The sequence below is a fragment of the Canis lupus genome, chromosome 16 (genome assembly GCF_011100685.1).
Source record: "Canis lupus familiaris isolate Mischka breed German Shepherd chromosome 16, alternate assembly UU_Cfam_GSD_1.0, whole genome shotgun sequence".
NCBI classification, from domain to species: domain Eukaryota; kingdom Metazoa; phylum Chordata; class Mammalia; order Carnivora; family Canidae; genus Canis; species Canis lupus.
Genome location: NC_049237.1, coordinates 12,589,163 through 12,612,924, shown reverse-complemented (window position 1 = coordinate 12,612,924; position 23,762 = coordinate 12,589,163). Strand labels below are relative to the sequence as shown.

The following is a 23,762-nucleotide window of genomic DNA, read 5'->3' as shown; positions in this document are numbered from 1 at the left end:
GCAATACCTGCTCCCATGAAGGAGCTTACTGTATCCACAGGCTCTCTTGGAAACCAAAGTCTGGCAATACGCAAAGGAGATAGTAGCTAAGAGCCCATCTGGGATTGCCTCGCCTTCCAGGCTTCTTCTAGCAAAAAGGAGAGCCCGTACCTGGAGTCAGAAAGTTTGCCCCTCTGTTGACCTCTGCATTCTCCTCCCTCCCTAAGAGCCACTGTCCACAGACCTGAGTGCAAAGCTGCCAGGTTTTGTTCTGAAACTTATAAAATCACGTCAATTTATCTCTTGCGTACGGTAGTTGATATTCATCTCACTAAACATCACCCTAAAAGGCATACAGAACAAAGAACCCAAAAGAACCTTAGATGTTTAGACCTTAGGCAAATCACTGCCCTTCCTGGAGTCTGACTTCGCCATCTCTAAAATGGAGATAAGACTCTTCACAGGCTCGCCCATCAGGATTAGGAACACAGTGGACACGCAACACACAGTCCATCACTCTCATGTCATTTGAAGGATAAGAGGCTAGGGTCCAAGGCCCCGCCCTTTATCACACCAAGGGGATAAAAACCGACAATGGGGAACAAGCACAAAAGGTTGTTCTTCCAACTAGAAAGTCAGGGCCCAGGGGCACAGAACAGAGGTGGCCACACTGGGTTGGCACGACTGCAGGGACCTTAGAGGCTTGCTGGTGGACCTGTGCTGAGCTGAATCCAGGAGGAGGGAGTGCCCCTCCCCAACTCCGGGCAGGATCTATGCGGGGGTGGGGGGATATTCCAGGGCAGGATCTATGCTACTGTGTAAGAGGGGATCTTTCAGGGCAGGATCTGTGCTACTGGGAGGGAGGGGTCAGGGTCAAAAGGTGAGAGAGTCTGGATGTTGCCAGGGAGAACTCTGTACCAGAAGCCCAAGGGAGCCACCCGGAGGTACCAGGGTTCAGGAGCAGAGCCTCCCTCCTCACAGCTGTGGAGGAGGCTGACTGACACAGAGATCTCCATTTGCAATAAAGAAGTCAGGCGGCTGCAGGTAAGCAGTTCTCCCAGGAACGCCCCCTGGCCCCCAGACTGCTTCCTCTGGGGGCAGATCCGTGCCCCAGTGAGGCACATCCAGGGAGGCAGGTCTGTGTGGTGGTGGCTGAGGGGTGAGGTGGGGGGTGACTGGATGAAACCCCGGGGCAGGTGGGCTTCTGAACCTCTCTGCGTGGTCTCGGTGCCAAGGCGAGGCCGCAGGCCTCCCGTCTGCTCCCGGGCCCGGCAGCACTGCGGGTGGCTGCAGTGGGAGGCCAGGGCAGGGCCAGGGGAGAGACCACCAGGTAGTGGGCGACACGGGGGCCAGCAGCTCCTCAGGGGCCCTCGCAGACCCTGCGTCAAAGGCTGCCCGAGAGCCCGAAGGGACAGAGCCTCAGCCTGAGCGGAATTCCGGTGGAAATGAACATTTTACATTTACCCTGAAGAGGAGGATAATGGATCCTCACCAGGTGCTTTCTGTGTGTTAGGTTCTTTAGACATAACACATAACTTAATGCTCCACCAAAATCCTTTCAAAGACGGTGTGCCACCCACCACAGCTGAATTTCAGGAGCGGCGGTCGCATGCCGGGGCCCTGGGGGTGGCTTAGGTAGGGCCTACTTCCCGTCCTCACAGTCACCGCCAGGGTGCTCCTGGGTTAGAATCCAAATCCAGGGGCCCCCAAGCCCGCGATGCTTTTGCTGGGTGCGTGACCCCTGGGCAACCCCTGCCCCAGGGCAAGCAGTTCACCCGCCCTCCGGGAGCAGCAAGGGGGCACCGGGTGGGGCCTCACTGTGCCATCAGGGCCATCAGGAAACATTCCTGGGTGCAGAGGATCAGGCAAAAAGAGGCCCAAAGACCAGAGTACATCTCTGTTTGGGGGGAAAAATTTTCCCCTAAACTGGAAAAGGAGCTGCTTCCTCCTGTCCCCAAGAGTGAGTCCTTTTTTCCCTCTTGCTATTTTAATCTGAGCTTTTAAAGGGTTCTTCTGTGCAACCCCTCTCATGCCCTGTCCCCAATTTCTCCTTTCTTTCTTTCTTTCTTTCTTTCTTTCTTTCTTTCTTTCTTTCTTTCTTCTTTCTTTCTTTCTTTCTTTCTTCTTCTTCCTTCTTTCTTTCTTTCTTTCTTTCTTTCTTTTCTTCTTCTTTTTTTCTCTTTCATTTTCTTTCTCATTTTTTCTTTCTTTTCTTTCTTTCTTTCTCTTTCTTTAAAGATTTTTATTTGTGAAAGAGCAGAAAAGCAAGTGCAAGCAAGGGCAGAGGGGGAGGGAGAAGCAGGCTCCCCGCTGAGCAGGGAGCCCAGTTGGGGACTCGATCCCAGGACCCTGGGGCATGGCCTGAGCCAAAGGCAGCAGCTTAACCCGCTGCACCACCCAGGCGCCCCCCTTCTTCCCTTCTTTGAAACATCCTTCCCCTGGCCCCCTTCCCGCTGTGCACGGCTGGTCCCTTCCCACTCACGAGTCTGCGTCCTTTCCCATGAGGTGGGGAGCCCCTGGTCCTCACCCTTCATTCACGGTGTTTCCTGTAAGCCTCAAGATGACTCTGGAAGGTGGGTGTCATAAACCCATGTGAGCGTGAGTGGAACCAGCCAGGGGACCGACCCCCATTTAGTCCTCCGTGGGCGCACACAGGCCGCGTGGGGCACCCGGGGCGGGGGGCAGAGGCGGTGCCCCCCCCACCCTCCCTGTCCCCGCGTGAGAAGGAGCCACCTGGCGAGGTGAGAAGTTCAGCCGCCCCTCGTGTGTCCCCGTGTGTCCTCGGGCCACTGGTTACATTGTTTCCTCCCCCGCCCGCCCCCTCATTGGCCCGCCGGCGAGCATCCTGATTGGCCGGGGCGGCGGGGGACACGCCGTGATTGGTCCCTGCAGCCGCGCCGCTCCGTCTCCAGGGGGCGGGGGCAGGAGCCGGAGCCCCGCCCGGCCGTGTGGCGGCTCAAGGCCAGTGACCAGGTCAGGGCTGCCGTGCACCACGGGAAGGGCGCCCCCGCCCCGCCATCCATCCCGGCGGGGGTCCCGGCCGGGCGCCGGGGTCTGTGTCACCCCATGGACCCCCTCGGTCTGAGGATGGTTCTGGGTCTTCCTTGACATGATCTGATCCGGGCAGGGCATCAAAGGAAGCTGCCTGGGGTTGCAGAACCTCATCAGGGGTGTTTGGTGTTTTTTTTTTTTAAGATTTTTTTAAGAGGTTTTTTTTTTTAAGATTTTATTTATTTATTCATGAGAGACACACAGAGAGAGAGGCAGAGACACAGGCAGAGGGAGAAGCAGGCTCCGTGCAGGGAGCCCGATGCGGGACTCGATCCGGGGACTCCAGGATCACGCCCTCCGCCAAAGGCAGGCGCTAACTGCTGAGCCGCCCGGGCGATCCCCCTTTTAAAAATTTTTTTTAAATTTATTCATGATAGACACAAAGAGAGAGAGAGAGAGGCAGAGACACAGGCAGAGGGAGAAGCAGGCTCCACGCAGGGAGCCCGAGGTGGGACTCGATCCCAGGACCCCAGGATCATGCCCTGGGCCGAAGGTGGGGCTAATCCACTGAGCCCCCGGCTGTCCTCATCCGGAGTGCTGTGTATGTTTGTCTAGGGTTTGCTGATGAGAACCTCACTCAAATGTTTTGTGGAGTGATGCTTAAAAATGGTGAAAATTTCTGAATCTCAGACAGGGGGAGGTCATATTTTTTTCCTAAGATTTTATGTGTTTATTCATGAGAGACACGGAGAGAGAGGCAGAGACACAGGCAGAGGGAGAAGCAGGCTCCATGCCAGGAGCGGGAGGCGGGACTGGATCCCAGATCCTGGGATCACACCCTGAGGGAAGGCTGACCCTCAACCACTGAGCCACCCAGGCGTCCCTATTTTCTTTTCTTTTAATTTCGTGTGTGGAGTTTGTAAAAATGTCAGCTCCCAGTAGGTATTAAGTGGTATTTTAATAGGAAAATATTTGGTAATGGAAGGAGACTTTGCTTTATAGGTGAGAAATAATAAAAATAAGGCCTGACAGTATGACTCCTCACCATGCCTTTCTAGAAAAATATGTCCATGAAGCTGTCCTCCGACGTTGTCAGACTGAAGAGTGTGCTTAGCACGTTGACCTGATGAATGGGTCTGAACACACTGGCAAGCGTTTAAAAGAGAATGTGTATCGGAGCTGTGGCCATTCTGAAATGCCTAGTGTCTTTGGCCCCAGTTTCCTGCAGAATGAATGGAGTTTGCACAGAAAAAGTGCCGGTAAAAAAAAAAAAAAAAAAAAGAAAAGAAAAAGAAAAAGTGCCGGTAAACATTTATCCCTGCGGCTGCAGTGGCCAGAATTCCTTCAGATGCAGCTCCCCACACCACTGTGTGCTCTGCTTCTGCTGGGATGCGTGGCTGGTGCTGCGCGCCTCTGCTCCCGATAGTCACAGCATCGTGATCATGACCTTAGAGAGGCAGAAGAGTGTAGACTATAACCTAGTGAGGGACCTTCTCCTCTCCTTTCTACAGATGAAGGAACTAAGGCCTCGGGCTTCTTGGCTCGTGCAAGGTCACCTGGCTGGTGAACACGGTGCTGGAGTTACAACCCAGGTCTTGAGCCAGTCCTAACTCCAGCCCGCCTTTCCCTCCACCAGTTCATCCGCTGCCCGGGTACCATCCCTGGTACCTTAATCCCATCCCCGCTGTTACCCTGTTCTGACTCCCCCGGGGACGGACACTTTAGACGCTGAGTACATGAATACTGACCAAGGATCTTACTGATTTGTTGGCAAGACAAGATTAAGTTAGAAACCGGTGTGGACAGGGCTGGGCGGCTTCTTAGAGGAAGTGGCATCTACGCTAGGAATTGAAGGACAAGCTGACTCTCCATAGGTAAAGACTGGGGCAGGGAACAGAGAGGGCCAGTGTCCCAGGTTGGGGGGACAGGCACCGGGCAATAGAAGAGAAGGTGGTGGCAGGAGGGCAAATGTTTCTGTTGTTGTTAGTGAGGGAAGGGACTGCTCTTAAAATGTAGATTTCCAGGCCTGGGGGACCAAGTCTCAGACTCTACTGTCTACACTGCTCTAATTCCCTACACCGCTGGTGCGGTGTCCTCAATACGCTTGGTATCTGCACAGGACACGTAGGAGGAGAGGTTTGGTTTTGTTCTGTTTCATTATTTATTTATTTATTTTTAAAGATTTTATTTATTTTTTCATGAGAAACACAGAGAGAGAGAGGGGCAGAGACACAGGCAGAGGGAGAAGCAGGCTCCACGCAGGGAGCCCGATGTGGGACTTGATCCCGGGTCTCCAGGATCGCGCCCTGGGCCGAAGGTGGCGCTAAACCGCTGAGCCACTCGGGCTGCCCCTGTTCAGTTTTAAATAAAAGATCCCTTCTCAATCTCATTTTTAGTCAGTCCTCCCTTTCCTAGCAGAAGAGCCCAGGGAAAAGGCGGGAGGAGGCTCCTGCCTCCCCTCCTCACCAGGACTGTGACTTCTGTGCCACTCATCCTGGGCGCACCAGCCCTTGACCCAGGTCACAGGTGCAGTCAGGACAGACTTGAGCAGCCTGGGTGGCGCAGCAGTTTGGTGCCTGCCTTTGGCCCAGGGCGCGATACTGGAGACCCGGGATTGAGTCCCGCGTCGGGCTCCCTGCATGGAGCCTGCTTCTCCCTCTGCCTGTGTCTCTGCCTCTCTCTCTCTCTCTCTCTGTCTCTAATAAATAAATAAAATCTTAAAAAAAAAAAAAGGTCCGGACAGACCCACCTGTACGAGGCAACAAAAAGCTCTGTCTGAAAAATTACCCACCTCAGTTCCCGTCAGGTCCACAGCGCAAGTCACCAAGCGTACCTGGAGACCATAGCAAATCTTTCCTAGCGAGAGCAGGATGCGGCACTTAGGAGGAGGACATTTGCAATTGCACGAGGTCTTACCAGGTTTAATATCTGCTGGGCTTGAGAGAAGGCTCTTTGCCATCATCCCTATGCATGCCCCCCTCCTGCCTCAAGACGGAAGGTATCTCAGAGCCCTGAACCCGGGGCACCTGCAGCATGTGGGATGAGGCCCACAGGTGGCCTGGGTGCTCTGGGACCACCTTCACCCCCAGTGGCAGACAGGGAAGGCTGTCCCCGGGGAGAGAAGCCACGGGAGGGCCTGTCCCCAGTGGGAGAGGCAGCGGGCTGCACCCTTACCCCATGACTGAAGCCACACAGCCATCCGGGTATTGTGGGGAGCGTGTTTAGGTGGAGCCCTGGGACAAAACCCAAAATACCAACATTGGCACCACGGGAGCTCCAGCTTCCCCACAGGCCGAGGGGCCTTTGGTATCAGTATTCTGAGGCTCTTACAGAATTCTAGATCCTGAAAGAACCCTGGGGTTTTGACCTCCGTTCATTGACTTAAATTTCCCAGTGTCCAGGGACATTCATTTCTCCTGAATTTAAGCAAATAAAGAAAACCTATATTCCTAGAGTCAAAAAGGTCTCATTTTACTCCAGGCAGTTTGAAACCTTCCTTGTTTCACTTTGCCTCCTGCTGAAGACTTGCCAGGGTCCAGCTACACTTAGTTTTTCGCCCAGCCGTCGGGCTGGAGGGGCCTGGGCCGATTCGGTGGCCGTCCTCCGCATGCTGCTGGTGGCATTCCTGGTCATACCTGGTCTTCGGGGGTCAGAGCAGGCACCCACTTACCATCTTCCCACTGTTGTTCTGAGAAGCAAAGCGAGGGAAAATACACCCGCTGATGGAAATTACGTTGTTGGTGGGCGAGTCCACACTGGCTGGCTGGCTTTACTATCCCTGTGGCTGACTGTCCGGCCAGAAGGTAGCAGGAAAGCTTCCCCAAGCCTCCTTGAGGAAGGCGTCGCTGCATGTGCCCTAGTGGTGGCTCAGACCGTGACCGTGTCAGTGTCGCCGGGGGCGCAGGCTGCCCCTCGGATGCCAGGGCCCAGCCTCCCACCTGTAGATTTGGATCCAGTGTTGTTGCGGTGGGGCCTGGGCATGTAGATGTTCTATGGTGCCCCCAGGGGGTGCCGAGGCCACACCCTGTCCCTGTGCAGCCCTCGACCCCAGCAGAGGGCTCCCATTCTAATTCACTCAAAACCCCAGCACTGAGCCCCTACTGGGGCCGCAGAGATGATGAAGATGCAGCTCCTCTGTCCGAAGAGCCGGCTGTCCTCTGCATGCCAGGGTGAGCACCTGAAGGAGGGGTCCATGGCTCAGGCAAGAGACCTTAGTCCCTAGTCTTCTATTAAAACTGTTACGTATTGGGCAGCCCGGGTGGCCCTTCAGCCCAGGGCGTGATCCTGGAGACCTGGGATCGAGTCCCACGTCGGGCTCCCTGCACGGAGCCTGCTTCTCCCTCTGCCTGTGTCTCTGCCTCTCTCTCTGTGCCTCTCATGAATAAATAAATAAAATCTTAAAAAAAAACAACTGTTACTTATCAGTCCCAGAATCGCCTCTCCTGGGGAAGGACTTCCAGTCTGTAAACTCACATGTGACAAGAGACAACACAATGATCATCCATGGAACCCACTAGAAGCAGGACAAGGCAAACATGCTTCCACTTCTCTGTCATTATGTGACTTTTTGCTTTCACAGGTAGAAGGGTGCATTTCTTCTTTTTGAGATACTATGCATATCCATATATGTCCATATATATGATATTCTATGTGAAGAGGTCCATGAATCTAAGGAACACAACTTGCCCGACCTCTTTTTGCATATATACCTGTGTAACCAGCGTCCAGATCAAAGAGGGGTGCGTTGTCCTGGTGGGAAAGCCTGCAAAGAGTGGGACACGTGGCTGTCCAGCTTCTAACAGGCGGTGAGGAATGAGATCTTGGGCTCTCGCTTGCTCTCTTTGGCCGCAGCCCGTCAGTTAACAAGTGTCTAGTGACTACCTGCAGTGTTCTAGAAACTTTCTGGTGCAAAGCAGCAGCGCCCTTCCGCTGGTAAGTCAAATAGGAGTGGTTACTGTTTTTAGGCGTCTGGTTTATAGAACAGATTTTGCGTCATCTCTTAATTATTGCATGTCTGTTATTGATCATGTTCATTGGTTTGGGACCCGTTGCTTGGGAGTGGTACCCTCTTCCTTTCCACTTCACTCTGCCTTCCTCTTTCTAAAATATTGTATCTTTATTACTTAGGGCCCCCCAAAAGGCATAATATTACGCTGCAGCTGAGAATGGCGACCCCCGCAGAAGGCAGTAACCCCAGTGGCAGAGTGACACCCCGGCTGCTGACACAGCTGCGGGAGCTGGAGCCGCGGGTGGCCCGTCGACGCCTTTCCCAAGCCCGCCACCGAGCCACCCTGGCAGGGCTGTTCAGTGACCTCAGGAAGACCGTTTACTCCCACTCTGATCTCACAGCCTCAAAGGTATGGGAACCTGGGGGTGGGAGGGAGCGTCTCTACATGTCTAGGGACTGTGAGGCGGGTGGGGGACTGGCCAGGGGCTCCCACTCCTACTGCTCCCACGCAGAGGCCTACAGCCTGGGTGAGGTCAGGGATCCGATGTGGGCATCCGGGGTGCACTGTTTGTGGCCACCCGGGGGGGAAAGCATGAGCTGGCCGTTCCCGACCTGTGGCAGACCAGCCTGGCCCGGAGGGAAGTACTAGGACCTGGTTAGCCCACGGCTCCTGTAGGGGTCCCACGAGCGGATGGGGGTGAGCCTCCAGCAGCTGTTCCCGGACCCTGCATCTCCATCCCAACACACACACGCACACGCACACTCGTACGCACATACACATGCACATGTGTGCAACTTGGTCCTCTCCCAAGGCAACAGAGCTCTCCAGGTAAGCATTCACCTTTTCCTGCCCTTGATTTCACCTCTCTCCTTCTGTGGCCTCCTTATTGCCTATTCATGCCCCTAGCAGAGCATGGAGGAAGGGTCCGGGCGCTTGGGGTGGTGCTGGAAAGAGCAGAGCTCCTGTCGCTGCAGGAGCATTATAGGAGGCCTCCAGTAGGGGTGGGGCCCTGACACCTTCCCCTTCCCCCTCCCCAGCTTCTTGAAACAGAGGACGGGCCAGAAAGGACCTGTCAGCCTGGGTGGTGGTGGCAGGACCGGGAGGAGGGCCTCCGTTCCCGGCTCCAGACTTGGCGCTCTTTCCAGAGTCCAGCCCGTTGCCCTGTGACTGTTTTCAGCCAGTGGGTTTTCTCCCCTGGGCTGGTGCTTTCAGCGAAGCGACACTTAAGGAGGACAGGGACCATGAGCCCCCAGCCTCCTGCCGACAGAGCTAACACAGGACTCCCTCTGACTCACTGAGCACGCAGAGCTGCTCCTCAGCGGGCACAGAGCCAGAGCCTCTGTCAAGCTGTCATTGTATTTTATTTATTCTGTTTTATTATTATTTTTAATTTAAATTCAACTAATTAACACTTACCGTATTACTGGTTTCGGAGACAGAGGTCAGTGACTCATCAGTCTTGTATATCACCCAAGGGCTCATGGCATCACATGCCCGCCTTAATGCCCATCACCCGGTTACCCCCTCCACCCCGCTCCGCTTCCCTCCAGCAGCCCTCAGTTTGTTTCTCATGCTTAAGAGTCTCCTGTGGTTTGTCTTCCTCTCCGATTTTGTCTTAACTTTTTTTCCCCTTTTCCCTATGCTCCTCTGTTTTGCTACTATTCAGTCATCATCAAAAAAAAAAAGAAAAGAAAAGAAAAGAAAGAAATCTTGCCATTTGCAACAGCGTCGATGGAACTGGAGGGTATTGTGCTAAGCAAAATAAGCCCATCAGAACAAGACAATTATCATACGCTCTCACTCTTGTGGAATGTGTGAATGTGCCTCAATTGAGCTGTGTCTCCGAGCACCTTTGTGCAAGGTGCCACGTAGGGCTGCGAGTGTTCTTAGCTGAAAGAATCAGAGCGGAGACCCCACCTGCTCCTGTAGAAGGGTGTGGAAGGCGAGAGGGGTGGGAGGGCTCTTCCTCCAGCATCCACTGAGCCAGCCTCAGGGGCTCAGGGCAAAGAGTCTGCCCAGCAGAGCCCTGCATCCTGTCCCCTGGGTGCGCAGGCCTCTGCTGCTGTTCCAGGGGTACACTGACAACCTCAAAGTCCCTGTCATTGGGGAAGTGCGCGCGGACTGGCGGCGAACCAGAGCGAGAAGGAAGGAAAGGAAGTAAATGTAGAGGAAAACTGTCTTGCCTCCCCGCCAAAGTCTGCACCTCACGACGTGGTGCCTGAGAGCCTGGTGGGTTGGCCTCTGTCACGTGAGACATGCTACCGGCCGGGCTTCGGTCACCATGTCTGTTAAACAGGGACAATAGTAACAGCGCCCTCAGAAGCCTTGGTGGCGTTCCAACAAGGTCACTGCGTGGAAAGATGGGGTGCTGTCACAGTGGCTCAAGCGTTGCTATTGCTTCCGTTGTATTCGCTCCCCGAGTCCCCACGGTTCCATTCAGAGCGCCTCCCTTTACAGAGGAGGAAGCCGAGGGGCCAGGAAGCTAAGCCCATGTGCCTGCAATGGCACAGCCAGGAGACAGCGGGTGGAGCAGGCCTTCTCTCCAGCCACCTCCTGTCTCTGTCCTGATGCGGGCAAAACTCGGAATTTTGTGTTCGTGGCATCTCTGAGGCCACGCTCTGTTCTGCGGGAGTCACGGTGGACCAGAGTCCTTTCAGTGTCCGAGGGCGGTCACAGCAAAACCCCAGGCACTGGGTGGCTCGAAACAACAGAAAATTACCGTGCTGGACGTCTGGAGGCTCCAAGTCCAAAATCACGATATCCACAGGGCCACGCTCCCTCGGAAAGCTCCGGGGTAGAAGCCTCGGCCGACAATTCCTCGGTGTTCCTCGCCTTAGAGAAGCCTCACGGTGGTCACGTGGCCGCCTTCTCCCCGTGTCTCCACCTTGTCCTGCCTCTGTGTGTGTTTGTCTCTGCATCCAAATGTCCCCACCTCATAAGGGCACCAGTCCTGTTGGATTAGGGCCTACTCTAAGGACCCCATTTTAGCTTGATTGCCTTTCTTTACAAAGGGCCTATTTCCAAACAGGGTCACCTTCACAGGTTCTGGGGCTTAGAACTTCAACATATCTTTTTCAGGGAGATATAATTTGGCCCAGAACGAAGGCCCTAATCAGCATACCAAAAAAAAAAAAAAAAATTCCAGAAAATTTCCTTGAACCGCACCTGGTTTCCCTGGCTCTGTCCCCACTGAGCCAACACAGTGGCTCACTCGGGACCAGATGGCTGGAATGACCTCACCTCATCCCGATTGAGCTCCGCATCTTCTTGGCACCTCCCGCTGGAATCAGCCCCCCCTCCCGTGTGTTCCCATGGCCCTTTGCTCCCAGGCCCTTCAGCGCTTACTGGATTCCAGCTTGTATTACGTGTAGTTGGTTTCCACGCTTGTCTTGTCTTTCCTGCTGGAAAGCTGGGCCGTCCTACCTACTGTGAGACCCCCAGCCCCGGGGGCTTAACACCTGTCTCTGCCCGTTACCTGTGCCCAATGAGCGGCTGTAACTCCGGACAGGTATCAGGTGCCGGCGTAATAAACGACATTTAGCATTTCTTGTTTTTGAACAATCCTGCAGTTACCGTTTGACTCCGTATGGAATACGGGGGAGAAGGAAGGAAAGAAGGAGAGGGGGAGGGCAGTGCTCGTGACTTAGTCCTGCAGCAACAGGACATTCAGAGTCCGAGTGGATGGAGCATTTGAGGAGCTTTCGGGTCACCCAGAGCAGACGCATTTCGCAGATAACCACCGTGGTCAGCATAGCACCTAGCACAGCACATAAGCAGCCGGTTGCTCATTGTGACAACTGAGCAGAAGTTAATCCTGGGGTCTTGGGGCCAGCCTGGGGCTGCTCTTCTCTCACGTTGATTCCACTTTCAAAGAGTATATGTAGCTGTTCCCTTCTGAAGCCCTAGTAGTTTGCCCAACACGGCTTGTTCCAAAATATTTGAAAATTTCTGTGAGAACCATTTCCAGAATACAAATGAAACTTCATGCCGCCTGCGTATCAGAACAAACTTTCCACCATTTTGATCGACAAATGTCAAGGAAGGTGACTTTGCATCTGAGGGAGCATGGCCTCAGACCAGGGAATGGACTCCCGTGGCCGAAAAACCCTGGTCTCTGCGGTGGAAGGCTGGCTTTTCAGCATTGCCCATCTCTGTCCCCAGTGGCAGGTTTTGAATAAGGCGAAGAATCACATTCAGGAGTTGGAACAAACCTTGGATAATCTGCTGAAGCTGAAAGGTAATAGATCCCCATCTGCCACCCCCATCTCCTTCCCAGGGAAAGACTGGTTCGTTTTTCCATTGATAAAGAGGGATTAGGGGTGCTTAGGTAGCTCAGTGGTTGAGTGTCTGCCTTTGGCTCAGGGTGTGACCCTGGGGTCCTGGGATTGAGTCCTGCATCAGGCTCCTTATAGGGAGCCTGTTTCTCCCTCTGCCTGTGTCTCTGCCTCTCTCTCTCTGTCTCTCATGAATAAATAAATAAAATCTTAAAAAAAAAAAAGAAAAAGAAAACAGAGGGATTGGGTTCAGCCAAGTGAACAAATACTGCATGCCCAGTGTGTGCCAGGCCCTACATCTGGGCCAGGGGTCCAGTAAGGTTCATGCCCCTGCACTCAGGGACTTTACATCTGGACAGATAGACAGACGTCATCAGGCACCTGATCCCATCTTGAGAGACCAGAGAGGAAGCAGACTGGGGTTTGTCACACTCAAAAGCAAAGGCAGGCATGGCTCCCTTTCTTGGCACTCAGTTTGGGAGAGGTGGTTGCCTGGGCATGTGGCGGAAACTAAACCTTAAAAGGGATATTTTGGTGTCTTGATTAAGAAGGGCCAGTTCTTTTTTTTTTTTTTTTTTTTTTAGGTTTTATTTAGATTTTATAAAAAAGATTTTATTAAGAATCCCATGTGGGACTTGATCCCAGATCCCAGATCCCGGGATCCTGCCCTGAGCCAAAGGCTAACGCTCAATGGCTGCTCCACCCAGGCGTCCTGAGACGGGGCCAATGCAAGGAGCTTGTCCCCTCACCTCTAGAAGGAGAGGTGAAACTGGGCCCTTGACTCCCTAACACCAAACCTGGACGGGGTCAGGGACCCACTCATGGTCCACCTAGATCAGAAGGGCCACGGACACTCGACAAAGGCCAGACTTCCTCCTTTGAGACTCCGGCCTTCACCTCCCCAACAGAATCCTTCAACCTGGAGGATGGGAACGCAAACAGCTTAGAGGAAGTCAAGGCGGAGTATGCCAGCATGTACTCTGGAAATCCCAGGTAAGACCCAAGAACCACCTCACAATCAGCAAGGAGGGATGGTCTCAGCGAGATAGACAATCACGTTGGTGTTTCCTATATGATTAGCCTCTGACCCCAACCCCATTCATCACATAAGCCTTCCTTTTCTTACCAATTTGAGATTCACACTTAGTCCCATACTAAAATCTTATCAATACCTCTATCGTGTGCCCGCATGAGAATGGCTAAATTTCTTTTAAAATGATAATAATTGGGACTTTTCATTAGACACATTATAAACCTGCAGCAATTAAAGTGTGGTTCTGAGCTCAGGAATAGATTAATTATATTTTATAATTGTTCTATTATGATTAATTACGAGTGAAATTCAGTGCCTTTGTTCAAGATCATTTGTATTTCCCTTCCCGGGAATTTTTTGTGACTATTCTTTGCCCATTTTCCTCTTGGGTTGGTGGTGTTTTCCTTACATAGTTGTAGAAGCTCTCTATACTGAGAAATTATCTCTCTTTCAGGATATGACTTGCAAATAATTATCCCTTGGTCATTTGCTTTATTATTTTTCTTTTGATGTTTTTGTGTTTTGTTGTTGTTGTCTTAGCCACACAAAAATGAAGTCTAATCTGTCAATCTGCTATTGTTACTTAGGTTTGCAAGAATACAAGGCTTCCTCTGCTCTTAAAAATTTTTTTTAATTTAAAAAAAAGAAAAAAGAAAAAAAAAGAATCCTCCTATGTTTTCTTCTGGTGCACTTGTTTTTAAACTCAACATGATACCTCCTAGGGATTACTACTATCAGGATGAAGAGGTTCTGGGGTACAAATCCCAGTTTTCCAACTTGTGTCATGTTGTTCTACTCTTAAAAAAAAAAAAGATTTATTTATTTGAGAGAGAGAGAAGGCACGGGGGTGGGACAGAGAAATCTGGAGAGAGATTCTGAAGTGGACATCTCGCAGAGTGAGGCAGGGCTGGACCTCACTACCCCAGATCACGACCTGAGCCAAAACCGAGAGTAGGACGGTTAACCAACAGCGCCACCAGGCATCCTTGTTCCACTCCCTTAAAACCGCCTTTCAAAGAGCAGAATTTTAAAATCTTGATACAGTCTAACTTTTCCATTTTTTTCTTTTTTAGGTGGAGCTTTTGGGTTAAACCTAAGTATTTTGTGTTTTGGGGTGCTATTGTACATGGTACTTCATAAAATTTCCATTTCCAATTGTTCTTTGCTAGTATATAGAAATACTGTTGGTTTTCGTATGTTGACCTTGTATCTGGCCACCTTGCTAAACACCTTTCTCAGTTCTAGTCATATTCGTAGATTCTTCAGGATTTTTTACATAGATTACAGTGCTGTCTGCAAACAGAATCAGTTTTACTTCTTCCTTTCCAACCTCTATATCTTTTACTGCTTTTGTTCACCTTATTGGATGCCTAGAATCTTCAGTATGATTTTAGATAGAAATGGTAAGAGGGAACATCCTTGTCTTATCTCTGATCTTAGCAGAGAAATAGCTAATCTTTTACTCTTAAGTTTGACGTTAGCTGTAGATTTTTGTAGGTGCCCCCCCTTTATGGAAGATTTTATTTATTTATTCATGAGAGACACAGACAGAGAGAGAGAGGTAGCGACACAGGCAGAGGGAGAAGCAGGCTCCATGCAGGGATCCCGAAGCGGGACTCAATCCTGGGACTCCAGGATCACGCCATGAGCCGAACGCAGGTGCTAAACCGCTGAGCCACCCAGGGATTCCCCTGTAGATGCCCTTTATCAGGTTAAGTTCCCTTCGCTAAGAGTTTTTGTCATGAATGGATGTTGAATTTTGCCAACTGCTTTTCTGCATCTGTTGAGGGGATCATATGGCTTTTCTTCTTTAGTCTGTTGATACAGTGAGTTCCATTGATTGACTTTCCATGTTTGAACCAGCCATCCTGCATTCCTAGGTCATGATGTGACCACACACACAGACTAAAATTGTGTTCAGAGTCTCAGTGTCACTGTTGATGAGGGACATTAGTTTGTCGTTCTCTTGTTTCTGTTTTCTCACCAGCCTGGTCTCAAATAAGGTTCATCAGAAAAGCTCTGCCACCTGGTGCCCAACTGAGGCAGTCGGGAAGGATGCTGAGGGGGAGGAAGAGGAGGAAGAGGAGGAGGAGGACCAAGACGAGGAGGAAGAGGAGGAAGAAGAGGAGGAGGAGGAGGAAGAGGAGGAGGAGGAGGAGGAGGAAGAGAAAAAAGTGGAGCTCTTGCACTCCCCAATCACCTTGTTGCCAGACCTCATGGAATTTGAACGGTGTGAACAGCTGAGAGGGGTGGCTTCGGGCACAGGCTGTGGGGAAGGGAACAGAGGCTCTGTCTGCGGCATGCAGCATTGTTTGTGCACACTCAGACCGGGCCCCAAATCTGGGAAGCTCCAGAATTTCCATATGGGAGGGGTTCAGGGTGGGCTAGAGAGAGAGCCTTAGAGCTGCATTGCACAGCACATACACTGAGCTGACTCAGACTGGGTATATATTTGGGGTGACTGTGGGGGCTGTTGATGGGATTACAAGGACCAAACACCATACACCCACCACCACCACCACCAGCAGCAGCTGTGTTACTGGTCTTATAGTAAGAAATACAGTGAACACCTGGCTCAAACCCCCCACCGCCACTCCCTGCCCCTCCACGGACTCAAGCCCATGGCAGCCAGGGTGGCCGCTGGAGGTGTCGGCCCAATAGGAGGCTCGCTCCACCGCTGAGCCTGACTCTCAGGCCCCGAGTCAGCAAGCCTCCTGGCCTGTCCGCACACTCGCGGGGAGTGGCGCTGAGCAGGCGATGCTCCTCGCCGTCTGGCCTTCGGGGAGAGAGCTCATGGGGACGCCAGGGAGACGTGGGGAAGGACCCCGGGGCGGAGATCCACGTCCTCCGCGCTGGCTTCTGCTCTCCGAGCGTCCGGGCCACGCAGACTGGGAAGGCTAAGCCCCTGGACACCACAGAGCTGCGGCGTCCTGAGGAACCGGTTCCCGGAGGGGCCGTGGTCCACCAGCTTCCGGCCTCAGGGCTACCGTTTCTGTTCCAGGTACCTCAACTTCTACAAGCAGACGATGGACCTCCTGATTGGGAACGGGGTTGTCTCCTCCCAGGAGGTGATGCTCCCCATCGTCTCTGCGGCCATCTCCCACCTGTGGCAGAGCCTTTCTGAGGAGATGAAGGCCAGCCTCCTGCAGGCCTGGGCACAGAGGCACAGCACCCCCTCGAGCCTTGCGGGTGCCTGTCCGGAGCCGGCCTGCACCGAGGGCAGCACGAAGGACAGTGGGGTTGACAGCCAAGGAGCCAGCTGCTCACTCGTCTCTACCCCAGAGGAGGTGAGCGCACCCTCCTGTGGCGGGTGGAGGGCTTCGCCGGGGAGCTGGTGTCCACTCTGCAGAACCCGACATCTGCCTGCGGTCACTCACCAGGTTTGAGGGAGGGGTTCGATTCTGACTCACACAGTGGGTTTCTGATTTATCCCACATAAGCTCCACAACCACGGGATGGTGTTTCTTTCCTCCTGCATCCTGACCTTTCCGTAGGGGATTAGAGAAGAGAAGGCTCAGAAGGTTGTATCAGTTGGGATTTTTTCTTTTTTTTAATGCAAGTTGCTTGCTCATGAAACCATGGGGACATGTACTGCAGACAGCCAGGGAGGTCCCAGGGTCAGGAGGGCTTCCCACTGTCTCGGTGACGTCACCACAGACTTGGTTCTTCCCCTCTCCCTGCGGTGCCTCATCCTCAAGCTGGCATCTCACCTCCTCTCCCCACATGACCGGGGAGCTGCCCTGGTCCTTCGCAAATGCAGTTTCCTAAGGAGGCAGGTACCTGCAAACACCTTGGACCCACTGAATCAGAGTCCCTGCATTTTTTTAAAGATTTTATTTATTTACTCATGAGAGACACAGAGAGAGAAAGAGAAAGAGAGAGGCAGAGAGAGAGAGAGAGAGAGAGAGAGAGGCAGAGACACAGGCAGAGGGAGAAGCAGGCTCCATGCAGGGAGCCCGACGTGGGGCTCGATCCCAGGTCTCCAGGATCACGCCCTGGGCTGAAGGAGGCACTAAAGCACTGGACACCCACCCATCTGGGGATCTACAGCCCCTGCATTTTTAACACACGCCCTGGGGTAACTGATGCACGAGGGCATTATTGGAGGGAACGCCCAGTGCAGAAACGTAACGGTCACCTGTCACTCCACCAGCCTTTGACTTCTCATCTGTTTGTCCACTAATGTTGGGCCCACAATGAGAGGACATGTTCTCCTCCATCGTGGCCGGAGCAGGGCCAGGACACCAGCCGCGGAAGAGACCATGCGTCAGCCAGCCTAGGTGTCCAGAAGTGCCTGGCCCTGGGGTCTCACACAGAGCAGGCAAAAGGAAAATACATGCCAAACATGTGGACAAGCCTGTCAAACTGTAAACTGTGTGTGTGCGTGTGTGTGTGCATGTTTGCAGCATGAACCTTTCCTCAAGAAAGAGCAGACCCAAGCCAGAATCCAATAATGATCCCAGATTGTGCATGCAACTTCTCTTACCTTTCTCGGGAAGGGCTGAGGGCTCGTATTCTTCTAGAGTTGGAGGGGGGGGCGGCTGGCAGCAGATCCCTCAGTGGTGCCCAGCTCAGGGCTTTACCACACTTGGTCCCCAGGCCTGGGCCAGCCCGGGGTTGGTGTCATGGTGAGCGGAACGGAGAACAGTTCTGCCCAGGGCAGGGACAGAGCCACCATTACCCCACTTTGGCTCCTAAGTCAGTTACAGTGAGACCTATCCTATTGCTCCTGGTCCACCTGGAGAGGTTCTTCAGCAGAACGACTGTGTGTGGGGCCAGCTGGTGGGGGGCGGGGGTGTAGTAGAGTCAGGTGTGCCTGGGAGGCTGGTAAGTGTGCTGGGTGCTCCAGACCACCACAGAGCCTGGCAGTGCCCCCACCCCCCTGCCCAGGCTAGCTGCGAGGGCGCTGTGCATAGATGAGGATACTGTGTGGCCCAGAATCTCACTGGGTAAGGCCTAGGACCTGGCTGCGGGCCTGCTGGGAAAGAACGCAGAGTGGATGGATGGGCTTCTGGGCTGGTCCTTTCAGTGACCTCTTTCCAGATCCTCCTTGAGATGAGCAAAGGAATATTACAAAGAAGGACACCATAAAATGTCTAGAAGATGCAGAAGATCGGGGCATCTGGGTGGCACAGTGGTTGAGCATCTGCCTTTGGCTCAGGTTGTGATTCCGGGGTGCCTGGGATTGAGTCCCATATCGGGCTCCATGCAGGGAGCCTGCTTCTCTCTGCTGGTGACTCTACTTCTTTAAAAAAAAAAAAAAAAAAAAAAGATCCAGAAGATCGCGAGAACGGCCATCCACATGGCCAGAGTCCCATACAGTTCAGGGGAAGCAAATTGTTAGAAGACAGAAGGACAGCAGACCTCCAGAGAAAGAGCAGTGTGTCCCAGGTGAGGGGACAAGAGGGACCCTGTGGACCCTGCCAGAGCCTGCCAACCCAGGGCCCGAGAGCTCCCTCTCCTCTTCTCAGCTGTCAGACACAGTGATGCATGCCCAGTGAAAATTTTAAGATGAGAACACCCCATGCAATATTTGGGCCCTTCTTGCACTACAAAATTATTCATTCTTTATCTAAAAATTCAAATGTAACAAAGCATCCCGCACCCGTACTTGCTAAGTCTTACATTACTCGGTGTAGATAACGGTCTTGCAGAGTGTATAATAGTCTTCAAAAGTCAAAACAGGACTGAAAAACTATCTAAATGATGGCAAGATTGGAAATACAGGAAATGACCGGAGGGAACTAGGTCAATATGTCAACACTGGATCTCTCTGGGTAGAACCGTTTCTCAGTGATTTTTATTATTTTATCTGTTTCTGTTTTCCAAAATTTCCGCAATGAACATGTGTTTCTTCTATAAAGCAGATAATATTCAATAAGAGCTAACATACTGGAGGCATTACTATGTGCTGGGTACTTCACGTACCTCATCTCATTTAATTCCTGCAACATCCCTATGGGTAGGCCCGGTCGTGATTCCCTTTGTGTAAGAGGAGGCCTGGAGAAATGAGGCCGCTTGTCTGAGGTCACACGGCTTCGTGAGCAGCACAACCGGGAGCTGGCTCCCCTGCAGCCTCAGCCTCAGAACCGCCAACCTCCTACCCCGCTGTCCTGACACGAACCCTGGGTGCCAAGAGCCTCCGCGTCTGGGGAGGTGTAGATGAGTCCTCTTCCAGCGTAAACGGAAGCCTGGCTCTGGCTGCTGCATCTCGTGCCTGAGCTCTCACCTTCTAGAAGAAGACCCAGGGGTGCCTGGGCGCTTCAGTCGGTTAGGTGTTTGACTTGGTTGCGCTGGGGTAGTGATCTCAGGGTGGTGAGACTGAGCGCTGTGTCGGGCTGTGTGCTGGGCACGGAGGCTGCGTGGGATGCTCTCTCCTCTCCCTCTGTCCCTCCCCACCCCTGCCCTGCTCATCGCCCCCTCTCTCTCTAAAGAAAGAAAGAAAAAAAGAGAAAGACAACCACAGTCTTTGATGCTTACTGCCCCCTCCCCCCGGCTCTGGGTGGCAAGCGCTTACAGGCACCTCCAAGGAAGCTCACCAGGCCGAGACCCTGCATTTGGGCCCCAGCCTTCCCACACCCTCCCTTTGGGACTGAGGGGTGAAGAGGGAGCCTCCCCGCCGCCACCAGCCGCCCCGAGCAAGCGCCCAGCTGTAGTTCTTTCTGACACACCGTGCTCTGTGCCTTCCTTCAGATACTCTTTGAAGATGCCTTCGATGTGGCAAGCTTCCTGGACAAAAGCGAGGCTCCAAGTACTTCTAGCTCTAGGTGAGGAGGGGGCAGGGCCCCGTGTGTGCAGCGTGTTTAGGAGCCGCTCCCCCTGCGGCCCTGCCGAGGGAGCCAATTCCGGGCAGTCCTTAAAGACCCACTCTGGTCTGTGGCTCCTGGGGCTGGCCTGGGATCGGATGGCGCCGCTGGCGGCCCTGCGCTAGCCGCCTCTGCCGCCCTGGCCCAGCACTGAGTGGCACCAGGGTGTCCCCACCGTGCTGTCTTCCCCGAGGGAGGGGGCTGGGGGCGGCTTGCAGCGGTGTCGGCCTGAGAGGCGGGCGGCTCCGGGGCATCGAGAACCTGTGGCCACGTGGAACCGGCCTGTGCCCTGCGCAGGAGGTGTCTGAGCATCGGGGGGAGCAGCGGCTTTCTGGGCTGCTGCGGCGGAGAGAAGGGAGGAGGGGACAGCCGGTGGCCCATGAAGTGAGAAAACACAAAGCAGGATCTGGGGAGATTCCAGAAGGAGCAGCTTGATTCAACCTGCAGCACGGGGGGCACCTTCACAAAGAGAGCTAGTTTAGCATCGAGATTTCATGCTAAGTTTGAAAAGCTGTGGTCTTAACAGGGCCCAGGCCCTTCCAAAGGCGAAAAGAAGCCCGGAACATTCTGTTTTCCTGCTTCGGGTGGAGGGCGACATTGCTGCCTCGTGTGCCAGCGAGTATCCTCCCTCCCTCCCTCCAGAGGCGGTGCGGCCAGCCCGTCCCTGCTCACCCGGCCTCCATACACTTGTCCAAACTCGCCGAAGTGCTTTTCAGGGGTGACACAAGCTCTTCTCAGCTGTGAGTAGAGTTTGGTTTTGCTGAAACAGGCTGGAGGCAGACTTTTTCTATTTCTGAGCCAGGCTCAGGCTGTGAGGACCAGTTTGTGCCAGAATGTTCTTGCCAAGCAGTATCTGGAACTCTTTACTGGGAGAACCGGAAAACAGTCTATTAAAAAATGTTTTCTGCTATCCCTGGAAAAGGCAGGGATCACTTCCAGAGGGTTCCTTCACAACTAGTGTGGGGCCTCGCCCTGAGAGGGTGTGAGGTCAACACATAGGCTGTCCCGGCTTTTATTTTAAAGATTTTATTATTTGTTCATGAGACACACAAAGAGAGAGAGAGGCAGAGACTCAGGCAGAGGGAGAAGCAGGCTCCATGCAGGGAGCCCGATGTGGGACTCGATCTCAGGACCCCGGGGTCATGCCCTGAGCTGAAGGCAGACACTTCACCACTGAGCCCCTCAGGCGTCCCACCTCTCAAGGCTTCTGAAGTCGTTGGGCTGCACCCCCCACCCCTGCCCCCATCTCAGGAAGGCAATGGGAAGGAGTTTGCAAAATAGGCTGCCTCCCTTCAGGACACCTTGTGCTCCGTGCTCCCCTCCTGTGGAGGGAAGGCATCCCAGAGCCGAACCTCAGGTGTGGCGTGTGCCCCCCGAGCTCCTGGGCAGCTGTGGGGGACCAGGTGCAGCTATACGAGGGTGGCCCCGAGGGAGAGAGGCACCTGTGCTCCTTCTTCCAGAGGCCACCACTCAGAATGCTAAATTAGGGCACGGAAGCCAGTCTCCCGAGGGTGACCACACTTTTCCCATGGGCTCCACACATGACGCCGGAGCAACACAGGCCTCCCGGAATTCACCTGGGTGCTTACTGGTGCTTGATTCACACCGTGATCCAGGTATCTTAGCAGGTGCCAGCAGAGGCCACAGATGAGGAGTCTAAATACTGTTTCTTCTCCTTTCTGTTGTCAGCTCGGTGTTTGCCAACTGCAACCCAGAATATCCAGAGGAGAAGTTTCAGCTCTACATGCAGATCATCGAGTTTTTTAAAGGCCTTTGCTGTGTTAATACTCAGTTAAAACAGGTAGGACAGAGCAGAGTGGAGGAGACCTCGGCCCGCCTCCCTTAGGCTGGCAGGAAGGAGTGTTGAATCCCCCCACTGGAGGCCCCAGCGCCTCATTCTCTTGGCCTGCTCTGAGGCCAGTGGGCATCAGCCTGATACACTCTGGGGGATGGAAGACATCCAGGGAAATGGAGGGCAGCCTGAGACGAGGAGCCCCCCGAGTGGCCAGCAGGTCCCAGGGGCCTGACCCTTGGCCTGCATCTGTCAATGTTGTGTGACCGCTCGGCCCCTTTCCAAGAGGCCCAGCCATTCTGTTGTCTTCTGAGACTCTGGGCTAATGTTTGCTGTCGGCGTTTGAAGGGTAGTCATTTCTGCTTCCCAAGAGCTGACTGTGTCTTGATTAGAAGGTACATTCCAGGGATCCCTGGGTAGCGCAGCGGTTTAGCGCCTGCCTTTGGCCCAGGGCGCGGTCCTGGAGACCTGGGATCGAATCCCACGTCAGGCTCCTGGTGCATGGAGCCTGCTTCTCCTTCTGCCTGTGTCTCTGCCTCTCTCTCTCTCTCTCTCTGTGTGTGACTATCATAAATAAAAAAAAAAAAAAGAATTTGTTTAAAAAAAAAAATAGAAGGTACATTCCAGAAACTTCTGGAGGAAAGGGAAGTTATGCCTGAGCCACCAAGGGGACAGGCCCTTTCAGATTCATAGCCAAGGATTTTCTCCACTAATTCAGCAAAGATACAGCTATTTCTTTAAAAAAAAAAAAAAAGGTAAGCAGTTGGGGATCCCTGGGTGGCTCAGTGGTTTAGCACCTGCCTTTGGCCCAGGGTGTGATCCTGGAGTCCCGGGATCAAGTCCCACATCGGGCTCCCTGCATGAAGCCTGACTCTCCCTCTGCCTGTGTCTCTGCCTCTCTCTCTCTCTCTCTCATGAATAAATAAATAAAATGCCAAAATAAAATAAAATAAAATGCCGCTCTCTAGAGATATCCTACATATATTTATATATTCTTTCAAACACAAGTGAGGAACTATGCTATCCATTGTGTTGTAAAATATATATATATATATATATATTTTTTTTTTTTTTTTAATTTGAGAGAGCTAGAAAGAGAGAGCACATGAGTGGGAGGAGGGGAGGGACAAAGAGAATCTCCAGCAGACTCCCCACTGAGCGCAGGCTCCATCTCCAGATGCTGAGATCATGACCTGAGTGGAAACTACGAGCTGGATGCCAACCAGACTGAACCACCCAGGCTCCCCCTCTTTTCTTTTTAAATAGTATATCCCACAGAAGACAACCTTTTATTCCTCTTATTTCCAACAGCTGCATGGTAACCACTGGGTGGGTGCATGGTGGTGTAATTCACTGTCCTCCATGGATGGACATTTGGATAAAGCTTTGAGAGGCCTCCTCTCTCTCTTATGGGATCCTGGAAACACCCCAAAAGCCAGTTCTGTTGTGTGCAGGAAAACCCTTTCTGAAGATCATTGAGTGTAGAGTTGAGTGAGATGGAAGTGGGACCTCCCCTCTGTAGCCCTTACTTCCTGGCTGGGAGCTGGAGAAGGTGTAGCAAGAGATGGGGGTAGACCCTGAGGGAGATGCTGGGGCCTTCCTTCCATCTGCCTGGGGCCCGGCATCGACCCTCTTCCCCCCTGTGTTTTGCAGGAACCAGACCTCCCCATTGACGATGAGATGATAATGCTGAGGTGCATGGAGACCTTTGACGATGAAGATCTGTGATACGGCAGGGCTGGGAGGGGAGGGCATGAACAACGAGGTGGGCATTCATGCCGGCAGCCGAGGCTGTTCCTGCTGCCGCCTCCCCGGACGTTTCAGAGTGGCTGTCCCAGAGCATTTGGAAGGTTCTAGTTTCTGATTATTATAAAGTCTTTGAAAGCAGTGTGGCCCTGCGTGCATGTTTCAGGGTTGTCTGGTGCAAGTAGTTAGCTT

General features: G+C 53.0%; 1 protein-coding gene across 2 annotated transcripts; it reads left to right on the top strand.

The window, feature by feature from the left end:
- Window positions 1-830: 830 nt before the first annotated feature.
- STRA8 (stimulated by retinoic acid 8) lies at window positions 831-23,706 on the top strand. Of its 2 annotated transcripts, none has more exons than XM_038559463.1 (9): window positions 831-1,023; window positions 8,098-8,327; window positions 12,081-12,156; window positions 13,102-13,186; window positions 15,214-15,456; window positions 16,228-16,513; window positions 19,920-19,993; window positions 21,722-21,833; window positions 23,478-23,706. In XM_038559463.1, exons 2-9 carry the CDS (start codon window positions 8,136-8,138, stop codon window positions 23,550-23,552), a joined length of 1,143 nt encoding a protein of 380 aa, XP_038415391.1. In that variant the 5' UTR covers window positions 831-1,023; window positions 8,098-8,135; the 3' UTR covers window positions 23,553-23,706. The 2 variants fall into 2 exon arrangements, with proteins under 2 accessions (XP_038415391.1, XP_038415392.1); XM_038559464.1 differs by lacking the exon at window positions 831-1,023 and adding an exon at window positions 1,805-1,939.
- Window positions 23,707-23,762: the final 56 nt, after the last annotated feature.

Excerpts from the sequence above, each read along its gene's own strand:
- STRA8 (XM_038559463.1), top strand. The coding sequence starts at position 8,136 with ATGGCGACCCCCGCAGAAGGCAGTAACCCCAGTGGCAGAGTGACACCC. Across the intron at positions 12,157-13,101 it reads TAATCTGCTGAAGCTGAAAG|AATCCTTCAACCTGGAGGAT; the intron begins GTAATAGATCCC and ends CCTCCCCAACAG. Across the intron at positions 16,514-19,919 it reads TCGTCTCTACCCCAGAGGAG|ATACTCTTTGAAGATGCCTT; the intron begins GTGAGCGCACCC and ends GCCTTCCTTCAG.